General features: G+C 34.9%; 3 protein-coding genes across 5 annotated transcripts in view; 2 read left to right on the top strand and 1 right to left on the bottom strand.

Annotated features, from left to right (window-relative positions):
• The first annotated feature begins 235 nt into the window (after positions 1-235).
• Positions 236-1629, top strand: LOC123870217 (nucleolar protein 16). Its single transcript, XM_045913428.1, has 3 exons — positions 236-488; positions 571-834; positions 1237-1629. Exons 1-3 carry the CDS (start codon positions 391-393, stop codon positions 1484-1486), a joined length of 612 nt encoding a protein of 203 aa, XP_045769384.1. The 5' UTR covers positions 236-390; the 3' UTR covers positions 1487-1629.
• Positions 883-4638, bottom strand: LOC123870216 (protein DPCD). Of its 3 annotated transcripts, none has more exons than XM_045913427.1 (4): positions 4003-4466; positions 2777-3013; positions 2374-2492; positions 883-1066 (listed from the first exon to the last, which is right to left on the bottom strand). In XM_045913427.1, the coding sequence occupies exons 1-3, from the start codon at positions 4273-4275 to the stop codon at positions 2388-2390; spliced, it is 615 nt and encodes a 204-aa protein (XP_045769383.1). In that variant the 5' UTR covers positions 4276-4466; the 3' UTR covers positions 883-1066; positions 2374-2387. The 3 variants fall into 3 exon arrangements, with proteins under 3 accessions (XP_045769383.1, XP_045769382.1, XP_045769380.1); XM_045913426.1 differs by lacking the exon at positions 883-1066 and adding an exon at positions 4473-4638 and having other exon boundaries at positions 1983-2492; positions 4003-4361; XM_045913424.1 differs by lacking the exon at positions 883-1066 and having other exon boundaries at positions 1983-2492.
• Positions 4639-5128: 490 nt separating this feature from the next.
• LOC123870215 (RNA/RNP complex-1-interacting phosphatase-like) overlaps positions 5129-20859 on the top strand; it is a 46663-nt gene continuing 30932 nt past the window's right edge. The window contains exons 1-2 of the mRNA XM_045913423.1: positions 5129-5294; positions 5407-5482. Coding sequence (XP_045769379.1) covers positions 5272-5294; positions 5407-5482 — 99 coding nt within the window. The 5' untranslated portion in view covers positions 5129-5271. The remainder of the gene's footprint in view (positions 5295-5406; positions 5483-20859) is intronic.

The raw sequence follows: 20859 nt of genomic DNA, 5'->3' as shown, positions 1-20859 counted from the left end.
TTTTTTTTTTTTTGTTAAAACGGACTGGAAAGCGCTCTCAGGGGGTGCCGTCGTGCGTATGTCGGCGAGCGCCGGCACAGACGGGGTCCATACTTGTATAGTTTAACTAACTTGTTTCAAATAACTACAAACTTGACATTGGCTGATCTTTGTAAAGCCAGACGAGAAAAAAAAACACTGACAAGTGTCAGCATGACACTTGACAGTGACACTGACAATAAACGCACATTTCCTTATTCCTTGACTTCATCTTACTCTAGTAACTAATTTCCAATTTTTGTTTAATTTTTATTTAGGTGTTTATTTATTTTTATAAGGTAAAAATAAGTCCTCATTTTAGAATTCAAATTATATTCACAATCCTAAGGATTACAGTTATATATCAGCAAAATGAAAATTAAAAAGCAGCATCGTAAGAAAAAGTTCCTCCATAAACTTAACAGGAAAAGAATGCACCTAAAACAAAAAAATACTGGCGAAGTCAGATGGTATGTAAATAAAATAAGCTTTTTAAACAGTTCTAACACGTTATAATATTGTTGAGAAGTAATTAAAATTCACTTTTTACAGTAAAGTAATGAAGGAAGCATGGAACCCCAAAAAGACGACATCCCGCAATCTTCGCGATATGGGGCTTGCAAGCGATCCAAATAAAGCTATAAGCATTCCTAGTTTTAAAGAAGAGAAGTTAAGAAAGGCCTTAGCGATAGTAAATAATGCTGAATCTGACTTGGAGGAGGAGCAGGAGGTAGTAGTTCCGAGACCTGCCCCTAAAATAAGAGTAGCTGAGCAGTTAGAACAGGAAGCCAAGGCACCCAGAGAACGGAGGTTTATGTAAGTTTTAAAATTACTAAGTGGCTTAACAACTTGATGTATTTTATCTCAATTTATAACTGACCCCTTAACACCTTAAAATATAAATATTATATAGATGAGAGTGTCGATCTGCCCTATGCCTTTCAATGGTCCACTAAACTGAACCAATCCTAATTAAATTTGAGTTTGAATGCAGAGCAATACTAGGCTGGTCTCACTTTGTCCTGTGACCCAAATATCTTGTTCATATCCAAATATCTTGTATCAAATTAATATAATATTATGCTCAATAGTCTGGCTTAGTTGTTATTTTAAGATGTTTTGTTTATGTACTGTTATTGTTTATCGTAAGACATTCTGGCAAACATTTCATTTCCATACAATGCAACAGTTAACACAAAACATTATATTTTATTTCAGGCTACCAAAAGGACAAGTTGAGTTTATAACATACTTACTAGACAAATATGGCCATGATTACAAAGCCATGGAGAGAGACAAGAAAAATTACTATCAAGAAACATGGAAACAACTGAGAGCAAAAATTAAAAAGTTTATGGGCATACCTAAGCAATATGGTGAATATCTCAAAGCTAGAGGATTATTAGAGAAAGAAGAAGATGAGGAAGAATTGAAAAAACAAGCGAAAGCTTTAGTTATGGATGACTGATTAACTGATTCATTACTATTAATGTAATATTTAGGACAACAGTTTTAACAGGCGATACAGTTAAGATGAAATGGGCAAGTCCCATTTGTTCCATAGAACTTGACATCATCAGTCAAAATGAGACAATTTCATCCTTATTTGTTCCATAGAACTACATACTAGCATTTCACTCAAAATCTGCTCTTCTTTGAGTTGAGTTGTGGGCTCTTCTCAGACTTGGGCGCGTTTGGAACCCTCGTAACTTTAGTTTTAAGTTACGTAATTTTTATCTCCACTATATCGTACAAATTTTACAATTTCGACCATGAAAAGGAGTACAATTGTACCTACTTTGAATAAATGATTTTGACTTTGACTTTGACGTCATAATAAACTTTTCTTTTTTCGTGGGGTAATGTCATCAGGATTATTTTTAGGGTCCTGTTGGCACCCTTTGAGTAAAGAACCCTAAAAATGATCTTGATAACATTCTACCACAAAAAAAGAAAAGTTTGTATACTTTGTTCTATAGAACAATTCAAAGAAAGAAAAATCTCAATTATTCTATGGAACAAATTAAGATAAAGTTGTCTCATTTTGTCTGATGATGTCAAGTTCTACAGAAGAAATGGGACTTACTAGATGAAACTCAGAAAATATAAGAATGCACAAGTTCTCTAACCTTAGAGGTCTCAGAAATAGACACCTCTTTAATTTATTGTTTTTCAGGAATAGCTGTTTAGGATTTCAAGTACAATTAAATAAGGATTGTCCATCAGTGATCAGTGTAATTAAAATTATAAAAAATTTAAATTAATTTGATAAAAGTGTACATACATTTTTGGTTCAAATAAAATATTAAAACTGAAACAAATGTTTTATTTATTACTTATAAAATCAAAACTAAATGCAAATCTAATACCTATTGTGTTTTACATTCGCTTGGCATGTCCTTAATTGGGTTCACACTATTAAGTTCTTCATACCATTCCTTCTCCATGTCTAGTATTTGCTGTGGCTTTTTATACTAGAATAAAAATTGAACCAATTAGAACTGGAAATCTTTATATCACAAATAGAACGTAAATTAAGCTATGTAGGCAATTGTAATATTTTGTGGCATATTCTGTTGTACACAATCTCTAAACTAAATCGACTGGTCCTAAATTGAATGCAGGCAGCATTATGAAAAGAATAATCAATAAATTGAGATTGTGTACAGCAAAATCAACCACAATACCCTCGGAACCCTCAGTGCGCGAGTCTGACTCACTTGGCCGGTTTTTTAAAAAGTGTGCAGCTAATACTTACTGTTATAATAAGTGTATTATACTTGTGTGTTGCCTGTATGTTCTCCTGCTCTATTGGCATGCCAAGCCTTGCCAACTCTGGGACTTCCAGCTTTTTATAGTACTTCTTATTAGTAGTACTAATGATGATGAGCTTCTCTTCGTTGTTGGCTTTGATAGAATATGTTTCTATTGGATAAGGAAGGTTGCGTATTCTCCACTCTATGTTGATTCTTGTGTTCCTTTTCAATAAAGCGGGCTGTAATCAATGCATAATTATCTTTTTAACAATATCTTAAAACACAATAAACTACTCTGAGAAGTCAATCTGTCATACATATATATATTTATAATGGACATATAACTTGTGGATATAACTCACATTAATTTAACTGCTAAAAAGTACAATAATTAATACATAATATTAAGACTTAAGTAGGTATTTAAGATTGCCAGATTTTAAGGACAGCAGTGGAGTAGATTTATTAATCTCATTTATTTTTTATCTCATTATTACCATATTTTAGGAAAATGTATAAAAAATAAAACAACAAACAACAAAATAACAGAAACAACAGAAAACTAAAAGTATGGAAGAAAAAACATTGATTAAAAATATGGTAAAATGGGTCCCACTAGCAGCGGGTTGGGTTGGACACAAGCAGCCAGTGATTAGGGCTCCAGAGTGAGGAACCTCCTCACAATGTGTGCCATCTCAAGAACCACTACCTTCTGTATCTTACTTACCCTTGATCCAACAGTTAAGCGATTGTTTCTTAAGATGTTGGTCAAAACTGTTTGCAATTAGACCATGGACTGATACAACTATTGGTACAATAATCACTGAGTCAACACTCCACATGGTGGTAATCTCGTGAGCCTGGTCCAAGTATTTTGATAGTTTTTCCTTGTCTGCTTTCACTAGATTATCATCATGTGGAATAGTAACAACAACAATCATTACTTGACGCGCTGGCAGGTCAACTAGCACTATGTCAGGTCTATTGGCGATTAGGACTTTATTAGGACTGCAATTTTTGATTAATTTAAAATTATTATTTTGCAAGGGCACAAAGCAATTCGCGTCCTCATTTCTAAATAATTGTAGTGCTATGATAGGCTAGAAGGACACCCTACCAGCTTACATTATTGGTACATTGTCAAACATGTGTGAAAGGAACCAGCTGAGCTTTCAGTTGGCCAAAAAATGTGAAATATTATTAGGCTAAAAGATAATATCATTCTTACTTGATCTTTACTCTCCATAATGTCTAGAGCATCAGAATTCGGAGCACCTTCAGGAATAGGGTCCCCTATCTCCACTGACCATTTGCCTTCACCTCCAAGCTTTCCTTTCGTTTTCCAAGCTCGCCTTAAGAGCACCCGAGTGTCTACATTATATTCCTCTACCATTTCATTGCCATCGTCAAACTTATAATGAATCTTTTTAATTTTATCTTCCTTCAAACATGTTTTCTCAGCATTGAGTAAAGATTTGTACCATATACTGTTTTTATACATAATTGCCGGGTCTTTATAACCAGTAATTACTTTGTTTTGAAAGTTAAACCAGTGAAAATATTACTTTTTCGAGTACACCAACAGACCTGTAAGTTTCGATCAAACCTTATTTTCTTTTCTAATATATTATTTATTGTAATAGTGCTGTTACTATAGTAACGTTAAAAAGTTATTTTTTTGCTTAGTAGCATTTATACCTCTATGCTTAGTACATAATAGTTCAATGTTTTCGTGTTTGTTTTAAGCATTTTTGGCTGGGTAGGCGGCAGCTCACTATAAGACTAAAGACGACAGACGTAGGTATGTAATTTTTCTTCTTTTTTCTCTTTTGATCTGTCCAAAGATTCTTTGGTCCAAAGAGACAAGAGAATACTGAGAAACCATAGAGTGAACCAAAGAGAATATATAATTACTATTCTTCATCATAGACAATCTGTTTTTTTTTTTTAAATTTATTTTACGGCCCTGGATATGACTCTTTTAGGAATCTGTTTTTCATCATATAACAACAGACCAGTAATCTTTGATATAGGTAACACATCTTGCAGTCAGTTAAGAGGTGTTAGATTACTTTACTCTGTGATTGTAGTCTTGACTCTTGCCTTTGTCTTCGTCCGAGGTGATCTGTCTGTGATTCTTATTTCCCGTTCATATTGAAATATGAAAAAAAAACCCAAAACCAATCAAGTGCAAGCATGCAAGTCGGACTCACACACGTGAACATGAAGGGTGAGAAGGGCTCCTTTTTTTGTCATCCGTATCTTTGGTCGATATGGTCTTGTCTCTGTGATCTTGTCTATGTAACATTTATAAAAGGGCTAGAACCCAGAGCCATAAAACCAGGTGTAAAAAAGAAAAAAAAGGCTTTGACTTTTACGTATACAAAAATCAAAAATTATAAAAAAATAATTATTCTTGAACTCATTTCTTGCAATTTTGAAGCTTTATAATAATATCTTATGTCAAGATCTTATTCTGAAAGATCCCATTTTCAAAATGGCTCCTAGCATACCTGATAGGTGAGAAAAGCGCCAACGTATTCTAACCAAAAACTTTTGTAATGAGAACCTTGGAAAATCAGGGGAAACCCATTGTTTACCTCGTTGTTTTCACCATGTTTTTTAATTTTAGATGGATTCCGTACAAAGCTTGCGGCGATATTATAGAAGGAACAAGGATAATTTGTTTTAAAGTTCCTTTACGCAGGGTAAGTAACTTTGATCCTATTGGTAAAATAGACAAACCTTAGATTTTCTCACGTAAGGGTTGGTCTCTGCTACGCAGCACTCTCCACTAAACAGCCGATCACCGTTATATTTTTTGGTAATGAAGCGATTTCCGAGTAAGTAATTGGGAAAATTCAAACCTTTGTATGTTAACTTGAAATTACATTTCATATAGTAACTACTTAACTTCGCCTTCACAGTATCACTATTAAGTTGGTTTCGATTATCTGTCCATGCATTGCCGCACAAGGAAAATATTGTCTACTGGACAAGACAGCTTTTGGTTTCGCTAGGCAGCTCTGGTTGAATTTGTAAAATATAGTGGGAGTTTACCCAGTATTTTATTTTCGCACTTACGGGTTTCTGTATTATCATACCTTGAAAAACAGGATAAGATGCATCTGGCAATTCTAACTACATAATATTTGGTTATTCATAGTTGCTGTTGTATGTCAGTATGTGTTTAACAAATTGATTAACTAACCATAATATTATTGATATGGTACAATGCTTTAGGTAGATGATAAAAATCATTAATACAAGGTGGGCTATACCTAAAAAATTGCCAGGTTTCACATAATAGATACTTAAATATCACAGCTTTATTTTACTAACTATAGAGATATTTTAGGGATTTGATTGTACCTTATAATTATTATTAGGTTACACTTGTACATTGTAATAGCGCCATCTGTATTCATTTTAAGTACCTATTATTCACTGACAGTTGTTTGTTTTGTTGCTAGATGGCGCCACTTGACACTAATTATGCATTCAAGTTTGATTTGAATTCTCTGATCGGATATATCTCTACTTTTTTCTTCTTCTGTCCTGGGTATTTTCTCACTTAGACCATGTCCATTATAAATGAGATCCCTGGTGCAGCTCTTCGCTGGATCACTCCAACCAGCCGAGCTCACTAGAATCCAAGCAGGCCTGCCAGGTTGGTGAGGACTTTAGGTAGTGACGCTGGTAAGCCAATGTAGGCTTCTCATTGGGTTCTCACCACTGCTTTGAGTAGTATGTGAGTGATTGTCTCTTTGTCTTTTTCTGAATAGATTGTCCATGCAAGCTCTGCATAGAGGGGTGTCAGAAATACCTTAATTGGAGGTGTTTGTTGGTAGTGAATTATTTCCTCGAAAACTGAATTTGCCTAAAGAGAGCGAGTCGAAACATTGAGTACATATTTATCATCGTCTAGTGAATAAGATGAGTCGTTGCTTGAATTAGAAGCATTTGCACCTGCATTAGCAAAGGCAAGCCGACAATGAAACGCATTATTGACGGGCAAGTACCTACATACGCGTAACTGTAATGCTTGTGTGTTCACTTGGCCATATTATTATCGCAGTAAGATGACAAAATATAATAACCACTAAGTCCTACCATAAAAAATCTGCTTAGTCAGAATTCGAAACTTAACATGTTTACATAGTTAAAAAAATTTGAATCCAGTGTCCTAAAATATCCATAAAAAAAGTCGACTTACAGACGAAGAGTTCAGTACCAATGTGCAAGCAATAATACTTTATTTTTAATTTTCAAGACGACTATTTTAAAATTATTATTATTAGTTGTTATAGTGGCAATAGAAATAAATATTCTGTAAAAATTTCAACTCTATCTATTACGGTTCACGAGATCCAGCCCGCTGATGGACGGACAGCGGAATTCTACGTAATCGGGTCCAGTCGGCACACTTCGGGAAAATAATCCTATAAATGGCAGTACATACTTTGTCAAAACATAGTTAGCGTACATATTTTCATTTCGTTATTCGTACGGGAAGTATAGTGTGTCTAACACTATAGTGTGACATTTAAAATTCATGTTCTTAAAAACAAAATAAAACAAATATTAATTGCACATTTCACAGTATCTTCTTGTCAAAATTAATTTCTTGAGTAGATGAGATTGATTAAAAAAGATCAATAATATGCATCTTATATTACGATTTGTACTCCTGCAAGCCTTACCAAATCGCTTCACATTCCTCGCACAATCTAGTGCCTCATAATGGCATTCTCACGTCTACTGCTCAATACCGATCGTCGATATGAACCCCCTTACATTTCTGGGTCGGATTGTGAATCAGTGATGGCACATTGCATGCGTGTCATCGCTTTTCTTTAAGTATTCACCATCTTACTGGTTTTCTGAGGACAAATAGGTAATGTTACTAATTAGTAACATTAGCTAGTATATATGTACATAGTGTATATGTGCGCACATATAAACAAATTAATTTGTTTATATGTTAGTGCGCACATATACATAAATATTACTAGACCAATTGAGACAAAACTTTCGGAAACCTGTATTATAAATATCAGACTTCTATAGGTACTGATCTAAGTTTGAATAAAATCAATTAGTTTTTAGGTGCCCAGTTTCTCGCAAACAAAACAGAGAGCGAAAACTTAATTTTCTAAAAAGGCTTAGTTTATAGATTGTTGAGAATGTGTGTGTAAGTATTCCCCTAATGGAATTAATAATTCTGCTAATTTTAGTAATAGAATACCAGGTTAAAAATATTCCTCTCTAATTCCTTTAACTCTACGGATTTGTATTCACGTTCAAAAGGACAAAATCACTCGTGCCAAAAACAGGTTTCATTCTTATACACAATAGAGATATCTGTGGTATGCAAGGATGCGGTTCATACCTTTTGATGTCACCCCAGCGTTACCGTGGAGCATGTGGGATAATTATACGGATTAAAAGGCTAAGATTTCAGTATTCAAATGCCTCCGTCAAATTGAGCTGTTGATAACGTTTGTAAGCTCGACAAATGTTTGAGTGTCTAAGTATATGCTGTTTATCCTGTGAGATAAGCAGTTATTAAAACTTTGTTATTGCGCCTAAAGGGACGAGTAGGTTGACCTTAATCCCGTTACCCAATCTATTCTCTATTTGCTCTCAGACGTGTCAAAATATTTGGCCCTCATGAAAGCAACGGTTCCGACTCCAAAAAGACTACCTAATCCAGTATTTGGTAAAGCGGGTGCCTCATACTGTGCTCTATGAATAGTTGTTTCTTTATCTCTATATCTTTAGATTTTTTTCGAAAGAAATAGGCCTTTATTCGGTGTCCGTGGCGCTTTGATTCCGCTCCTTTATTCAACGGGATCGGATCATAAATTTCGATGTTTTGTTTAGTTTGAGTTATAAAGGGATATTACCGTAATGGCAATCGGTAGGTGTAATTTGATATAACTCAGCTATGCAAGTGTTTTTATTATTATTTACTGCCGAGATTAGGTTTCTTATCATTTCGGAATGAATTTCTTTATTTTGGGATTGTTTAAAGTCGGTATGAATGTTTTGGACCTGTTGTAATTTTTTTACAATACCCTATCTTTTACTACATTATGCTCTACCATATTATTATCCTATATATGAACTTTCTTTTAATACTTTTTATATTCCATACAACTTTATGGATTTCAATTATACTTTAAATATCTACATGAAAGATTGTTATTTGTAATCATAATAATATGTAAGGAGCCCTCGTAATGCAGCAGATATAATGTCCAATAACTTTAAGGTGGTAACAGGCGTACCAATTTATGAGCGAGATAAAAAATTAATTTACGCTGCCAAAGTACCACACTCGATAAATATTTTATACGAGTGTTTTGACTTTCATCAGCTTAAGCGATCTCGCAGGCACCGAGCCAGACCAAGCACTTTGTGTCCATCAGCTAAATATGCCTTTGATGCACGACAATAACAATATTTTCTTTTGCAACGTACTTTACGATATCACCTCTCTAACGCAGGCCACAATTGGTACGACGACATTGATCTGCTGGTCTCATTATGCACGCACACGAAGACGCCTTATGAAGTTATAAAACTCATTCATTTCTTATTGTCCTCTCCGTTTTTATTTGTTTTGACTCGTTTAAAAGCTGACATAGAGACACAACACAACAGACGTGTTTTTTTTCTTTAGGCTCGTTAATTTAAATTAAGTAACATTATTTAATGTTTTGAGTAATATAATATGATATACGCATTATTGATTGTAGACATGTTGCTTACACCAGTAATTAATTGCGACGTGATGGGAAAGAGTCAAAATGCTCTCAATATTAAAATGTGTCAATAGGTCGATGCATGTCAAATGCCTTAAAAATCTAAAGTTACAATCTTGGTTACAATTTGGTACTTTACTCCCATCGTTTGCATCAGATAGAAATGAAATCAATATCAAACAAATAATATCCTCTTATACTGTGTGGTCCTTTGAACGTGATAAGAAATAACTTTAAAGCTTTCTTGTGGATTACGTTGTTTTTTACAGAAATATAAAAGCCGTTTCATTTCGAGAATATGAATAATGTAAAACCATTTACACATAACCTCGAAATCCTTAATCGCTAATTTACGATTCAGAATAATAGAATTCCAAATGAATAGACTGCCAATGTTGTTATTTTAATTAATAAGATTCAATGTTTCTAGTTAAAAATGCAAACCTAACTAGCTTTGAACAAGATTTCATCAAAACTAAAGGTTTCTGCAATGCAGACTTCAATACTTTTGAAATAGATGATTATACACTACTGTCGTTCTATCGGCATGGAAATCTGACTAGGATATCGGTGTTGCCTTTCTCCGACCATCAGACCAAATAAAAAAGTCATAAAACGGCATGACAAGCTTGGGAACACTGGGTAGTAAGTAATGTACGCCCGATATCGTGCGCTCTGACTAATAGGTCAACAGCGAAAGCTCCAATACGTACGTACCTATTTATCGACATGTTATACCGTTACATGATCATAAAATCTGAAAATAAAAAGTGATTCCATCTCGTTCGTTCCAAGGGTCGCATTAGTCCTCTTTGGAGTCAATATGAATATTCATCGGGGTGTAAAGGAGGACCCGTAATTAATAAAGAAACTGATCGAGCGTTAGTAATGACGTATACACCGAATTCACTCTATTTACCGCGACAAATTAATCCCTGTTTGGTTCAAGTGAATCGCTTGAAATAATTTTGTGTTTTACATACAGTTACATGTATCCTTTGATAATAATTTGTATCAGAATCAAACCAGCAAGCATTGAATTTGAACATCGTTGTTGGAAATGGATTGTTGGTCAGAACTCAGATACCCCGCTGTCTCTAGTAAATCAAGACAGACAAAAATATCCTTGGCAAAGGCACTTTCCAATACTACAAAATACTTTGTTCATTGTTCAAAACCTCAGGAGGCACCTAGCACGGTAGCAGTGCACTTCAGCTGATCTCCATTGTTCATTTGTATGCGAACTTACTTCAATTACCTATACAAAAAATTATTTGAAATCTACTATTGTGTTTGATCAAAAAGAATTATTGCTTTATTTTCGGCAAAGCTTTCGTGTGATAATATAAATTATAAAGGTAATATTGACTAATATGTAATACCAGATAGTATAAGTCGAATAGAGTGGAAGACAAAGAACAACAGATACACTTTTCGTACATCTCGTTTGAGCTGCTGAATTATTAGTTAAAAATGAATATTTTTAGAACATGATGATTACTATACTAGTTCGTTTAGTATTAACGTGCTAAAATGAAGTTCACTATGATTAGCATCGTTTCGTTCGATTGTCGTCTAAAATGGTGAACAGTGTTAACTGTATGCCCATTTAGCGAGCACTTCGATCGTAATAGCTTTTCGGATAAATCATTGTTTTTACAGGTTATGCATTTTTCGTGTGATAATTTGTTACCTAAACAATAATCTGATCACTGATGTATTGAAGACTGGAGTCATTGATTACGTCAACGGTGGATAGTAATCATTGAGTACATTGAAGTTATAAACACGAGAATATAAGACTGTTCCAGAAAATAATAATGGTAATAATCGTCGTTGATTTAAGAATTATGTTAAAAATTATGAGCCAATTTAGTTTCGCTGTTTTAATAAACCTACCTAATTCTTGTTAGTCGGTGTTAAGTAGGGATGACTTTAACCGCCAGTGTCAAATTAATATATGATTGTAAGGCTTCACAGTTAATGAGACCAATCATCAGGCGCCCATGTCGATGGTCAAACAGGCTCGAATTGGTTATAAGGGACTCCAACCGTGACGACGCGACTGTTGGTTGGATCGAGTGTGGCTAATCAATGCCAGTTGATTGCCATTTTGCAAGAGATAATATTATAGCGTCGATTGGTAAAATAAATCATAGCTGTCTGATAGATTATCAGAAATAATGAAAGTTGTGTCGTATTTTGTTTAAGATTTTTAACTGTTATCTTATTATTTACAAAATTTAACTTTGTCTATATCAGAAGTCTTTAATTATTATTATTATTTATAAATTAACGCCCTAAATCATTATCATTATTGGTATTGTTAGAACATTCTGTCGTCATCCAATTACCCTTATTAAAATTTATTGAGCCTAACTATTGAATTACGGACCGAGTTGAATGCATGTTCTCCATTATTATTGACATAGTTTTATAAATTGATTTATTTACTCCATGATTGGGGTCAAATATTTGTACAATGTCATGGTGTAACAATGACCGATCTAAATCAGGCATTTTACAGTCTTTACTATTCCAAAATTTAGTAAACTAGTAAGTACAGGAATGTATCGAAATAGAACGTAGCATCCCATTTAAAGTTGTAATTGAATATCGTAACCCAAGATTGTAATCATAAGCCAGCATCAAAGATATCATCCTCTTTAATGCGAGATATCCCTACCAGTGCAAATGACAGGCGCATCTCGTGGGTGGTTTATGCGGCGTTCAATCAGTGATGCTCGTTGGTTGCACGCGCTAACCAATTACACTACGAAATATTATTGGCACTATTTGTAACAATAGACCGAATGGCGTTCTCTTCTATTGTATCTTACGTGGCTGTTACTTTTGTGGGACCACCAAGGATTAAAATATAGGACGTAGGGACTTTAATTGTGTCTATATTACATACAGCTTTTGAATAGTGCACGCTTTATGTTTTTTTCCTCTTCAATTTAAGTGGTAACTTCTTGATTGTTTGTTGAATGTTGAGTTTGTACTGTTGTAGAGCGAACTCTTTGTACAGAATCAATTTTATCAATTGTAAGGCGTCTAAAGTTGATTGAAATTCGTTACGCTTTTGTGCCACTTAAATATGTTGTGAGGTTTTTAAATAAGTACAGTTTTGGTCCATGATGACAAAGTCTTCATAAGCAATTTTGCATACCTATGCATTACTAAGTGATTTTCACGACTTCACCTGCGTTGAAAAATCCTCCGAGAATTATATTAATAAATCAAAAATTAGCATATTATGACCGTCTTCGGGATACAAGCTGTTTTTGTATCAATTAAAATCAGTTTTAAGCGGATGGGCCGTCAAAAGACTACAGACAGACAAGCACACAAATGCGCATGTGAGTTATTACTGTGTCTATGTATATAAATGATGTATTACGTAAATAAAGTAGGTATTTATGCTATAACCCACAAAAATACTAATAAATCTTAAAACTCGAGTAACCAGAAACCCAAAACAAAATTCAAACAATACGAAGTTGCACTTAAGAGCCAGCGCCGGTGGCTAGCCGAAACGCCGCCCTCTGTTTTAGAAGACGAAAGCAAACAATCCGAAGATAGTGGACAAACAAATGTAAATGACCGAAATGTGAACGTCATGTTTGGCATTCCCATAAAGAAACGTTAACACGTCATTAGAGGTAATGATGGCGTGATTACAGGCGAGGCGGGGTGATAGCCAGGTGATCCTACTGTGTGGTCCTGGGCGCCTTAATAAACAAGGATTCTTCAATTGGGACCACGTGCCGAAGATACCAGTTTCTTCTTTTTATCACTTACTATTGAACCGCTTTGAATATAACCTATAACGAGTTTAGCGACATTAAAGAGAAGAGCTCCTTTTCGAGCGTGTACATATCCATCATTTTATGAAGCAACTAGGTTGTTACCAATTATAATTTGTGTATCATTAAATACATAACCAGCTTTTTTAAAACATATTAATTGTCCGTCATATTAAAGAATATAGACCTTTCGCTCTATCTTTTAATAGGTTTAATTTAAATAAAATCAATATTAGCTTTGATAGAATTGTATGCAATTGAAGCATGTACATAGCTTATGTAACAAAGGATCCATAGTGATAATTGCACAGAAGTATAAACCAGGCGCGAGCTTTTCGTGGGATGAATAAACAGTTTAACCAAACAGCCACTCACCACGTAGGCGCGAAATTAAGCTCGACAGAGGAGTTTCACTATATTAAAAGTACAAGTAGTGAAAAAAAATATCTTCATTGTCTAGCGCGTAGCGTTGTTATTGATACATTAAATAGAGCGAATATTTTTAACCTCCGACCTAAAAAGAGGGGTGTTATAAGTTTGACGTGTGTATCTGTGTATAAAGGTGGCTTGATCGAGAGTGTTCTTAGCTATAATCCAAGAAAATCGGTTCAGCCGTTTGAAAATTGTCAGCTCTTTTCCAGTTACTGTAACCTTCACTTGTCGGGGGTGTTATAAATTTTTAATTTACATTTGTACTGTATGTGTTCATATAAATTTTTTGATAGAATTAACGAATGGTTTGTGCGTGGCTCTATCAACATTCTGTCAATTACCAAATCCGCCGCCAATTGTTAGTACACAGAAAAAGTACAACTGGTTAGGAACACCCACGTCTCTCCACCTTCCGGTCCCAGTTAATACGTCCCTATTGATTTTGTGTGTTTCCAAACAATTCATGTTGCTGTTGGAAAAAGCGACAATAACCTTTAAAATCAAAGTGTTACTAGTGATGTTTACACTATTAAACCTTACATGCTCGTAAGCCATGCCTAATTCACACAGCGTACCTACTATTTAGCTTAACATTGTGAAACACCACAAAGGTATAATGATGGTCAATGGTACCTAATGCTTTTTATTTTTCGTCTATTTAAAGACACTTGATGCAATTCACACGCTAATTAAATCACAATACCGGCTTCCCCATGATTCTTCAAAAATTGCCGTATGCTCGTTCATAATGTGCATGATTTATTTCAGGTAATTTTTAAAATCGAGAGCTCTTTATCATAACTTTTTAACCCCCGACCCAAAAAGAGGGGTGTTATAAGTTTGACGTGTGTATCTGTGTATCTGTGTGTCTGTGTATCTGTGTATCTGTGTATCTGTGTATCTGTGTATCTGTGTATCTGTCTGTGGCATCGTAGCGCCTAAACGAATGAACCGATTTTAATTTAGTTTTTTTTGTTTGAAAGGTGGCTTGATCGAGAGTGTTCTTAGCTATAATCTAAAAAAATTGGTTCAGCCGTTTAAGAGTTATCAGCTCTTTTCTAGTTTTCTTGTAGAAAAGAAGGTTAGATAACCGTTAGGTTCATAATATTATGTCAATAGACAAATGTCAAGCTGTCAAGATGGACGTTGCCTAAATACATAATTATTTATTTGAAAATGATGTTTTGGAAAACTCAGATACTTTGGATCGTCGGGGGTGTTATAAATTTTTAATTTACACTTGTTAAATGAATCGTTTTAATATTCAGAAATTCATATTAACTTGTCTGCGGCATTTTTCACAAGTGTATTCACGTTCTTTTTATAATGGTTACAGCAAAAACCGGCCAAGTGCGAGTCAGACTCACGCACTAAGGGTTCCGTACTCGGCTATTTTCCCCACTTTGCACGATAAATCGAAAACTTTTATGCATAAAAATAAATAAAAATCTGTTTTAGATTGTACAGGTAAAGCCCTTTCATATGATACCCCACTTGGTATAGTTTTCTTACTTAGATAATTTAAACACATTTTAATTTTTTTTAATGAAGTAACCACAAATTCATGGTTTTCGGATTTATTCCTTTACTTGTGCTATTACACCTACCTATCTGCCAAATTTCATGATTGTAGGCCAACGGGAAGTACCCTATAGGTTTTCTTGACATACACGACGAACGGACAAACAGGCAGACACACAGACTGACAACAAAGTGGTCCTATAAGGGTTCCGTTTTTCCTTATGAGGTACGGAACCCTAAAAAATGTGTAAAAGTGGCTGTTGATAATAGGCCTTGCTCACGCAGGTTCACCGCAGCGACTATATCAGGCGCCAGCGGTGAATACTGCCCGCTGAGATTTTTACTTCGACCAATATACGAGTATCTCGAATCTCCTGACTCGTAAAATGACTTTGTCGAATGTAGTGTTGGATCTTCTGAAATGCAAATCAGAGTTCTTTTAAATTAAATAAAAAGAATATCCGGCTGAGTTTGTTGTAAGCTCTTCTCAGGCCTGGGCGCGTTTAGAACCCTCGTAGCTTCAGTTTTATGTTTACGTAATTAATTATCACCACTATATCATCTTACAAATCTGTCAATTCAGACGATCAAAAGGCATACAATAGTAGGTATCTACTTTGAATAAATGGTTTTGATTTTGATTTTTGGTCAAGATTCCATAAGACATTATTTGCCAAATGAATTCACACCCGCAGTGTTTCTGTCCCCTCCTCATTATAAATCAAATGCAGGTACAGTTCCGTCTAGTGCAGTCATGTATAAACTCTGTGAATGCTTTTTGGGGGAGGTTAGCGTAATGACGGTTTTCTAGTATCGTTTTTGGGAAGTCTTTTGATTATCAAAATCGTGAACACTTCACCTACAGACTGCAAAACAGTTAATAATATACTAATTTTTTGCAGACTGTTTGTGACAATGGTACTGATTCTGAGCACACCTAAATTTTAGGTTATTCGCATCCTCTTTTTTACTAATGAAATATGAAAAGGATAGACACAGTTTGACAGAGAAAGCCAACAGAATCGGCGCTATTATTTTACTGAGATCATCAATCGGATGCGTTATTTTATTCTTTGTATTCAATTAAGTACTCGTACTTTTATTATAGAGTTTTACTTTTACTTTTGGAAAAAATTGTTTTTATGTACTTGATTTTGATGTCAACGACCAACGACGTATGAAGTTCGCACATGTATCATGTCATAACGATGACAATATCATTGAACCTCGTATTTAGTATCTCACTAACTACTTAGTTACGACCTCAGAGGAAGAACGGCATGAAAAATTTGTATTTGATATTTGTTGCTATACAAATAACTGGTGCTTTATATCCGTTCACGTTTTTGTTCAGTTTGTAATAAATTATCTACTTACCGAATACCGAAGTGACAATATAACGTTTATTTTACTACCCACCATAAACTTTATTCATAAAACCTTGTATCTATTAAATTAAACGTTCTGTTAGTTTTGTTAAAATAGGTTCCTGTTAAATTGTGTGGTAATTGTATATCATTATAATATGTGTGATCAGAACGGCCTTGATGAGAGGATCCTTGTCAATGATGCTTCAAAACAATTAGGCACGTTGTTGTCAAGATTACCTGAAAGCATGTTGAACACATAAACCAAATTAGGGTTGTCACGGTGCTAAATTTTTATGTCAATTTGTTCGAAGCCTACATTATTTAGATAAATCTCCTAAAACTCTTCATTCATTCATCTTGTGAAAAAAATAAAACTTTATACAATGTAGTTGGTATACGCAAGCTCCAAAAAAAAAAACTTGGAATATGGAAAACCCTTCAAGAAACCTATATCAAGCAGTGGATGTCCATCAGCTTAGACAACAATAAAAATAAAAGACAATGACGCGACGTTAAGAACTTTGAACCAGTAGTTACATCTTAAGTCTTTTATATTTGTTACGTGACCAATATATCCTCTTATTTTTAATCTCCTAACTTAAATACTCTATCATAAAGGCTGATATTGTAAAATATCTCTTTGACAACTTGTACCATAATACGACAGGATTGTCTCTAGTTCACAATAAAATTGCTAGTCAGCCCTAGCTTGTACGTCTAACTAAACCCTCCTCACGTGTGACGGCTATGCATTTGTATGTCCGCAGCTGCGGTGCCGACAACATATTTATTGTGCTCATTAACCTTCAAGAACGCCATTTAATTGTCGGCCGTTTTTTATTCACTTCACCTTTGACCCGTCTGCGACTTATTGCTCCTCGGCCGCTCTTTGAAAAGGAACTGGATGTTATTTATTATGCTGTGAGACGAGGATGCGTGTCGTTTCTATCTTTGTGGCGCTTGTGAGCCCGTCTCTATGATTTATGTTGTTATAAGGACATGATTACTGTCACAGGGCTCGACGTCGTGAACCTTGTAGAACTAAAGCAACTGTTCGCTAAGTAAAATAATGTCAGGAATTACCTTTATTAATGCTTTGTTATTAATATATTGAACATTTATTAAAATTATTTTATTAATTAGTAACAATATAATACGTTGTCAAGGTTTTGTGCATGTATAATTAGGTTAGCATTTTCTATTTAGTTCTAGCAGCTACGAGACGTTCCTTGATTATCATAATACGTTACGTTAATGATTGGTATTTGGTAACGTTTGTCGAAATGTTAGATATATATCGGTATGATGTTAATAATTCACTGTCGGTTTCGTAAGATTTAAGGGCCGCGAATGTGTAACACTTTGGTAGATGGAGATAGGTCTGCATTATGCTATTGTTACAAGGGATTCCTATCACAATGAAAATGTTGCTACTATTGTTCTGGAGCTTTCTATCTAAGCGAGTTATTCACTTGGCTTTGACGTCTTCATACGCGCTATCGGCAACAGTAAATTGTGGTATCATGTATGTTCCGTCGTCGGTATGGAACCGTTTATTGATTACTATCATAGTTTGTCCGCTGTTCACTTTGAATAAAATTCGAATTATAATTAATCACGGTGCCGCGTGGGAGAGCGTCGTGCACCATACGACGATCTATCATATTTTGTGATAACGCAACGAGGACGCATCTCGTAAACGTATTGGCCCGATCGAGTTTGGAACTCACCTATGTGACAACATTCAGTGCAACGCTAAAGAATCATTTTGTTAAGTAGACACGGTCGCTTGTTCACCTGTGGTGAGACTATTTATTTTGTTATTTTATGTAGAGGCTTTTAGGAGAAATTCATTTATTTTAATTTTGCTCCAGCATTGCTTCCAGCGAAAAACAGTTGACTCCTAAAGTTCCTGTGTAATCTCGTCATGAAATTTTAGCTTCAATGGCAGCGTAAATGAATTGATGGCTAGAAGAGTGAACTTAGGACCGCCTCGGGTGCACTGCGACGGGCCCTTGTCAATTGAATTTGTCTGCAGGCGCGTCGACGCTTAATGGCCCTGTAAACTAAGTTCAGTGTCGTCATTGATGTTTTGTTTACTAGTGTCGGTTTTCGCTTCCTATTTATTGTTAGATACTCTTTTAATGGGGAATTCTAATAGTCATATTATTTTCCCTACATTTTTAAATTGAGCTGAAGTTTTTTCTAGCAAATACTGGTAAATCACACTAATATTATAAAGGAGAAAGTTTGTATGTGTGTGTGTGTGTATGTGTGTGTATGTTTGTTACTCCTTCACGCAAAAACTACTGGACGGATTGGGCTGAAATTTAGAATGGAGATAGATTATACCCTGGATTAGCACATAGGCTACTTTTTATCCCGGAAAATTAAAGAATTCCCACGGAAATTTTAAAAAACCTACATCCACGCGAACGAAGTCGCGGGTATCAGCTAGTGGATTTATAAAGCAGCGCGGCCGCAGCTGGCGCAGCGCTGCAAACGTGCTGCATCCGCGCGGCACTATAGCCAAAGCCAATAAGCGTATATTAGATTCAATTTTTGTTTTACGTGTAATGTCATTGTTTAGTGCCGGTGTTTCCTTTCCGTCTTCCCTTTCACTACATTCCCACGTTATAGCCGCTTATTCACGTCAGGTCTGCGCGCGCGCCTAATATCGCGCTGTAATGTGTTTATTAAGCGCCGTTCTCTTTAATTGCACACCATTTAACATACAATGTGCAGTGGTCTTTTGCATGGAAATCCAAAGTGGATACGCTTACATCTCGGCCTTATAGCTATATTTATATCAATATATTTTGTCTCGTTAGATACAGATTTGTCTTCTGTAGCACAGAGATGCAAACACTTAGTTCTTTTGTTGAATGAATTTAGGAGAGATTTCATTGAATCCTCAAGGTACTTGTTGATTGTAATAAGGTTCACTTGAATTGGCTTTCACAAGAAAGGAAACACGTCTACTTTAACTCATGGTTTATTGGCTACTGAATCATTATTTGACATGCACGATTAATAAATGCAGTTTTACACATAACGGTACTTTTATTAGTTGAGTTCTAGGTTTGTTTGGATTTAATCTCAATGAATAAATCATAGAGCAAGTTATTTCATATTATTTATTTTATTTACGCAAATTAAAATATCGCTAAGGAAATAGGTACGATCTACTTATACTAATATTATAAATGCGAAAGTGTGTTTGTTTGTTTGTTCCTTACTTCACGCCCTAACTAAGCACCCAATTGATTTTTATTTAGCATAGAGATAGTTGAATGGGCGGAGAGTAACAATGGCTACTTTTTATCCCAGTAAATCGCAAAGTTTTCACGGGTTTTTTTAAAATCTTAATCCACGCGGACGAAGTCGCGAGCATTAGCTGGTATTCGTATAACAATGATAAATTCCCGACATTTAGGTGATATGCAGCAAACAATTTGTTTACCAAAGCGTAACATCGAACATTAATTTACAGTACTCAATACTCAATCTTGTGCGCTATGCAGTTGTCTCTATTAGGTGGAATTAAACGGGCAATGAATAATAGTAACATTTAACTCTGTTTGCCCGGCCATTATGTCAACACGAATACCTTAATAGTAGTACATAAGTCGTCGATCGAAAGTGTTGATAAATTACCGTGTGTCACCATTACCGAATGTGATCTACGCTTCTCATTAGCTCCCCTTAAATAAGATATCTTCTGGTGATTAAGTGGCGGCACGGTGTGATTATTTTATTACATTCCAGCTTTTATTGAAACAACCAACCGATTAATGTTTCGTTTTGACCGGCCAGATTGAATATTCCAAACTTCTTTGATATTTTATTCCAATTATGTTTCATACTTGGTAATTAATAGACTGGATTGAACTTTATTTATTAGTTTACGATTTCATATTAACCTCTTTAGCAATATAATTTCTTGCCTTATTTTGCTACGCTTTGTTTTCTTTGCAACTTAGATGTAGGGAACTTCAACGTTCAATTGAAATGTACTACTCCTTTCGAATCCGTAGTCTTATCACTTTCTATTACCTATACATTTCTCTATACATTATTTAGTAGTGCTATAGGTACACTACTACCTGCTCAGACAAGCCGTCCAGCGCTTACGAGCACTAAAAAACCAATTTGTTATGTGATTTTTTGTTTTTGCATTAAA

Source organism: Maniola jurtina, chromosome 12 (genome assembly GCF_905333055.1).
Source record: "Maniola jurtina chromosome 12, ilManJurt1.1, whole genome shotgun sequence".
NCBI lineage: Eukaryota > Metazoa > Arthropoda > Insecta > Lepidoptera > Nymphalidae > Maniola > Maniola jurtina.
Note: the sequence above shows the minus strand (reverse complement) of the source record. Positions and strands in the feature narration are given on the sequence as shown.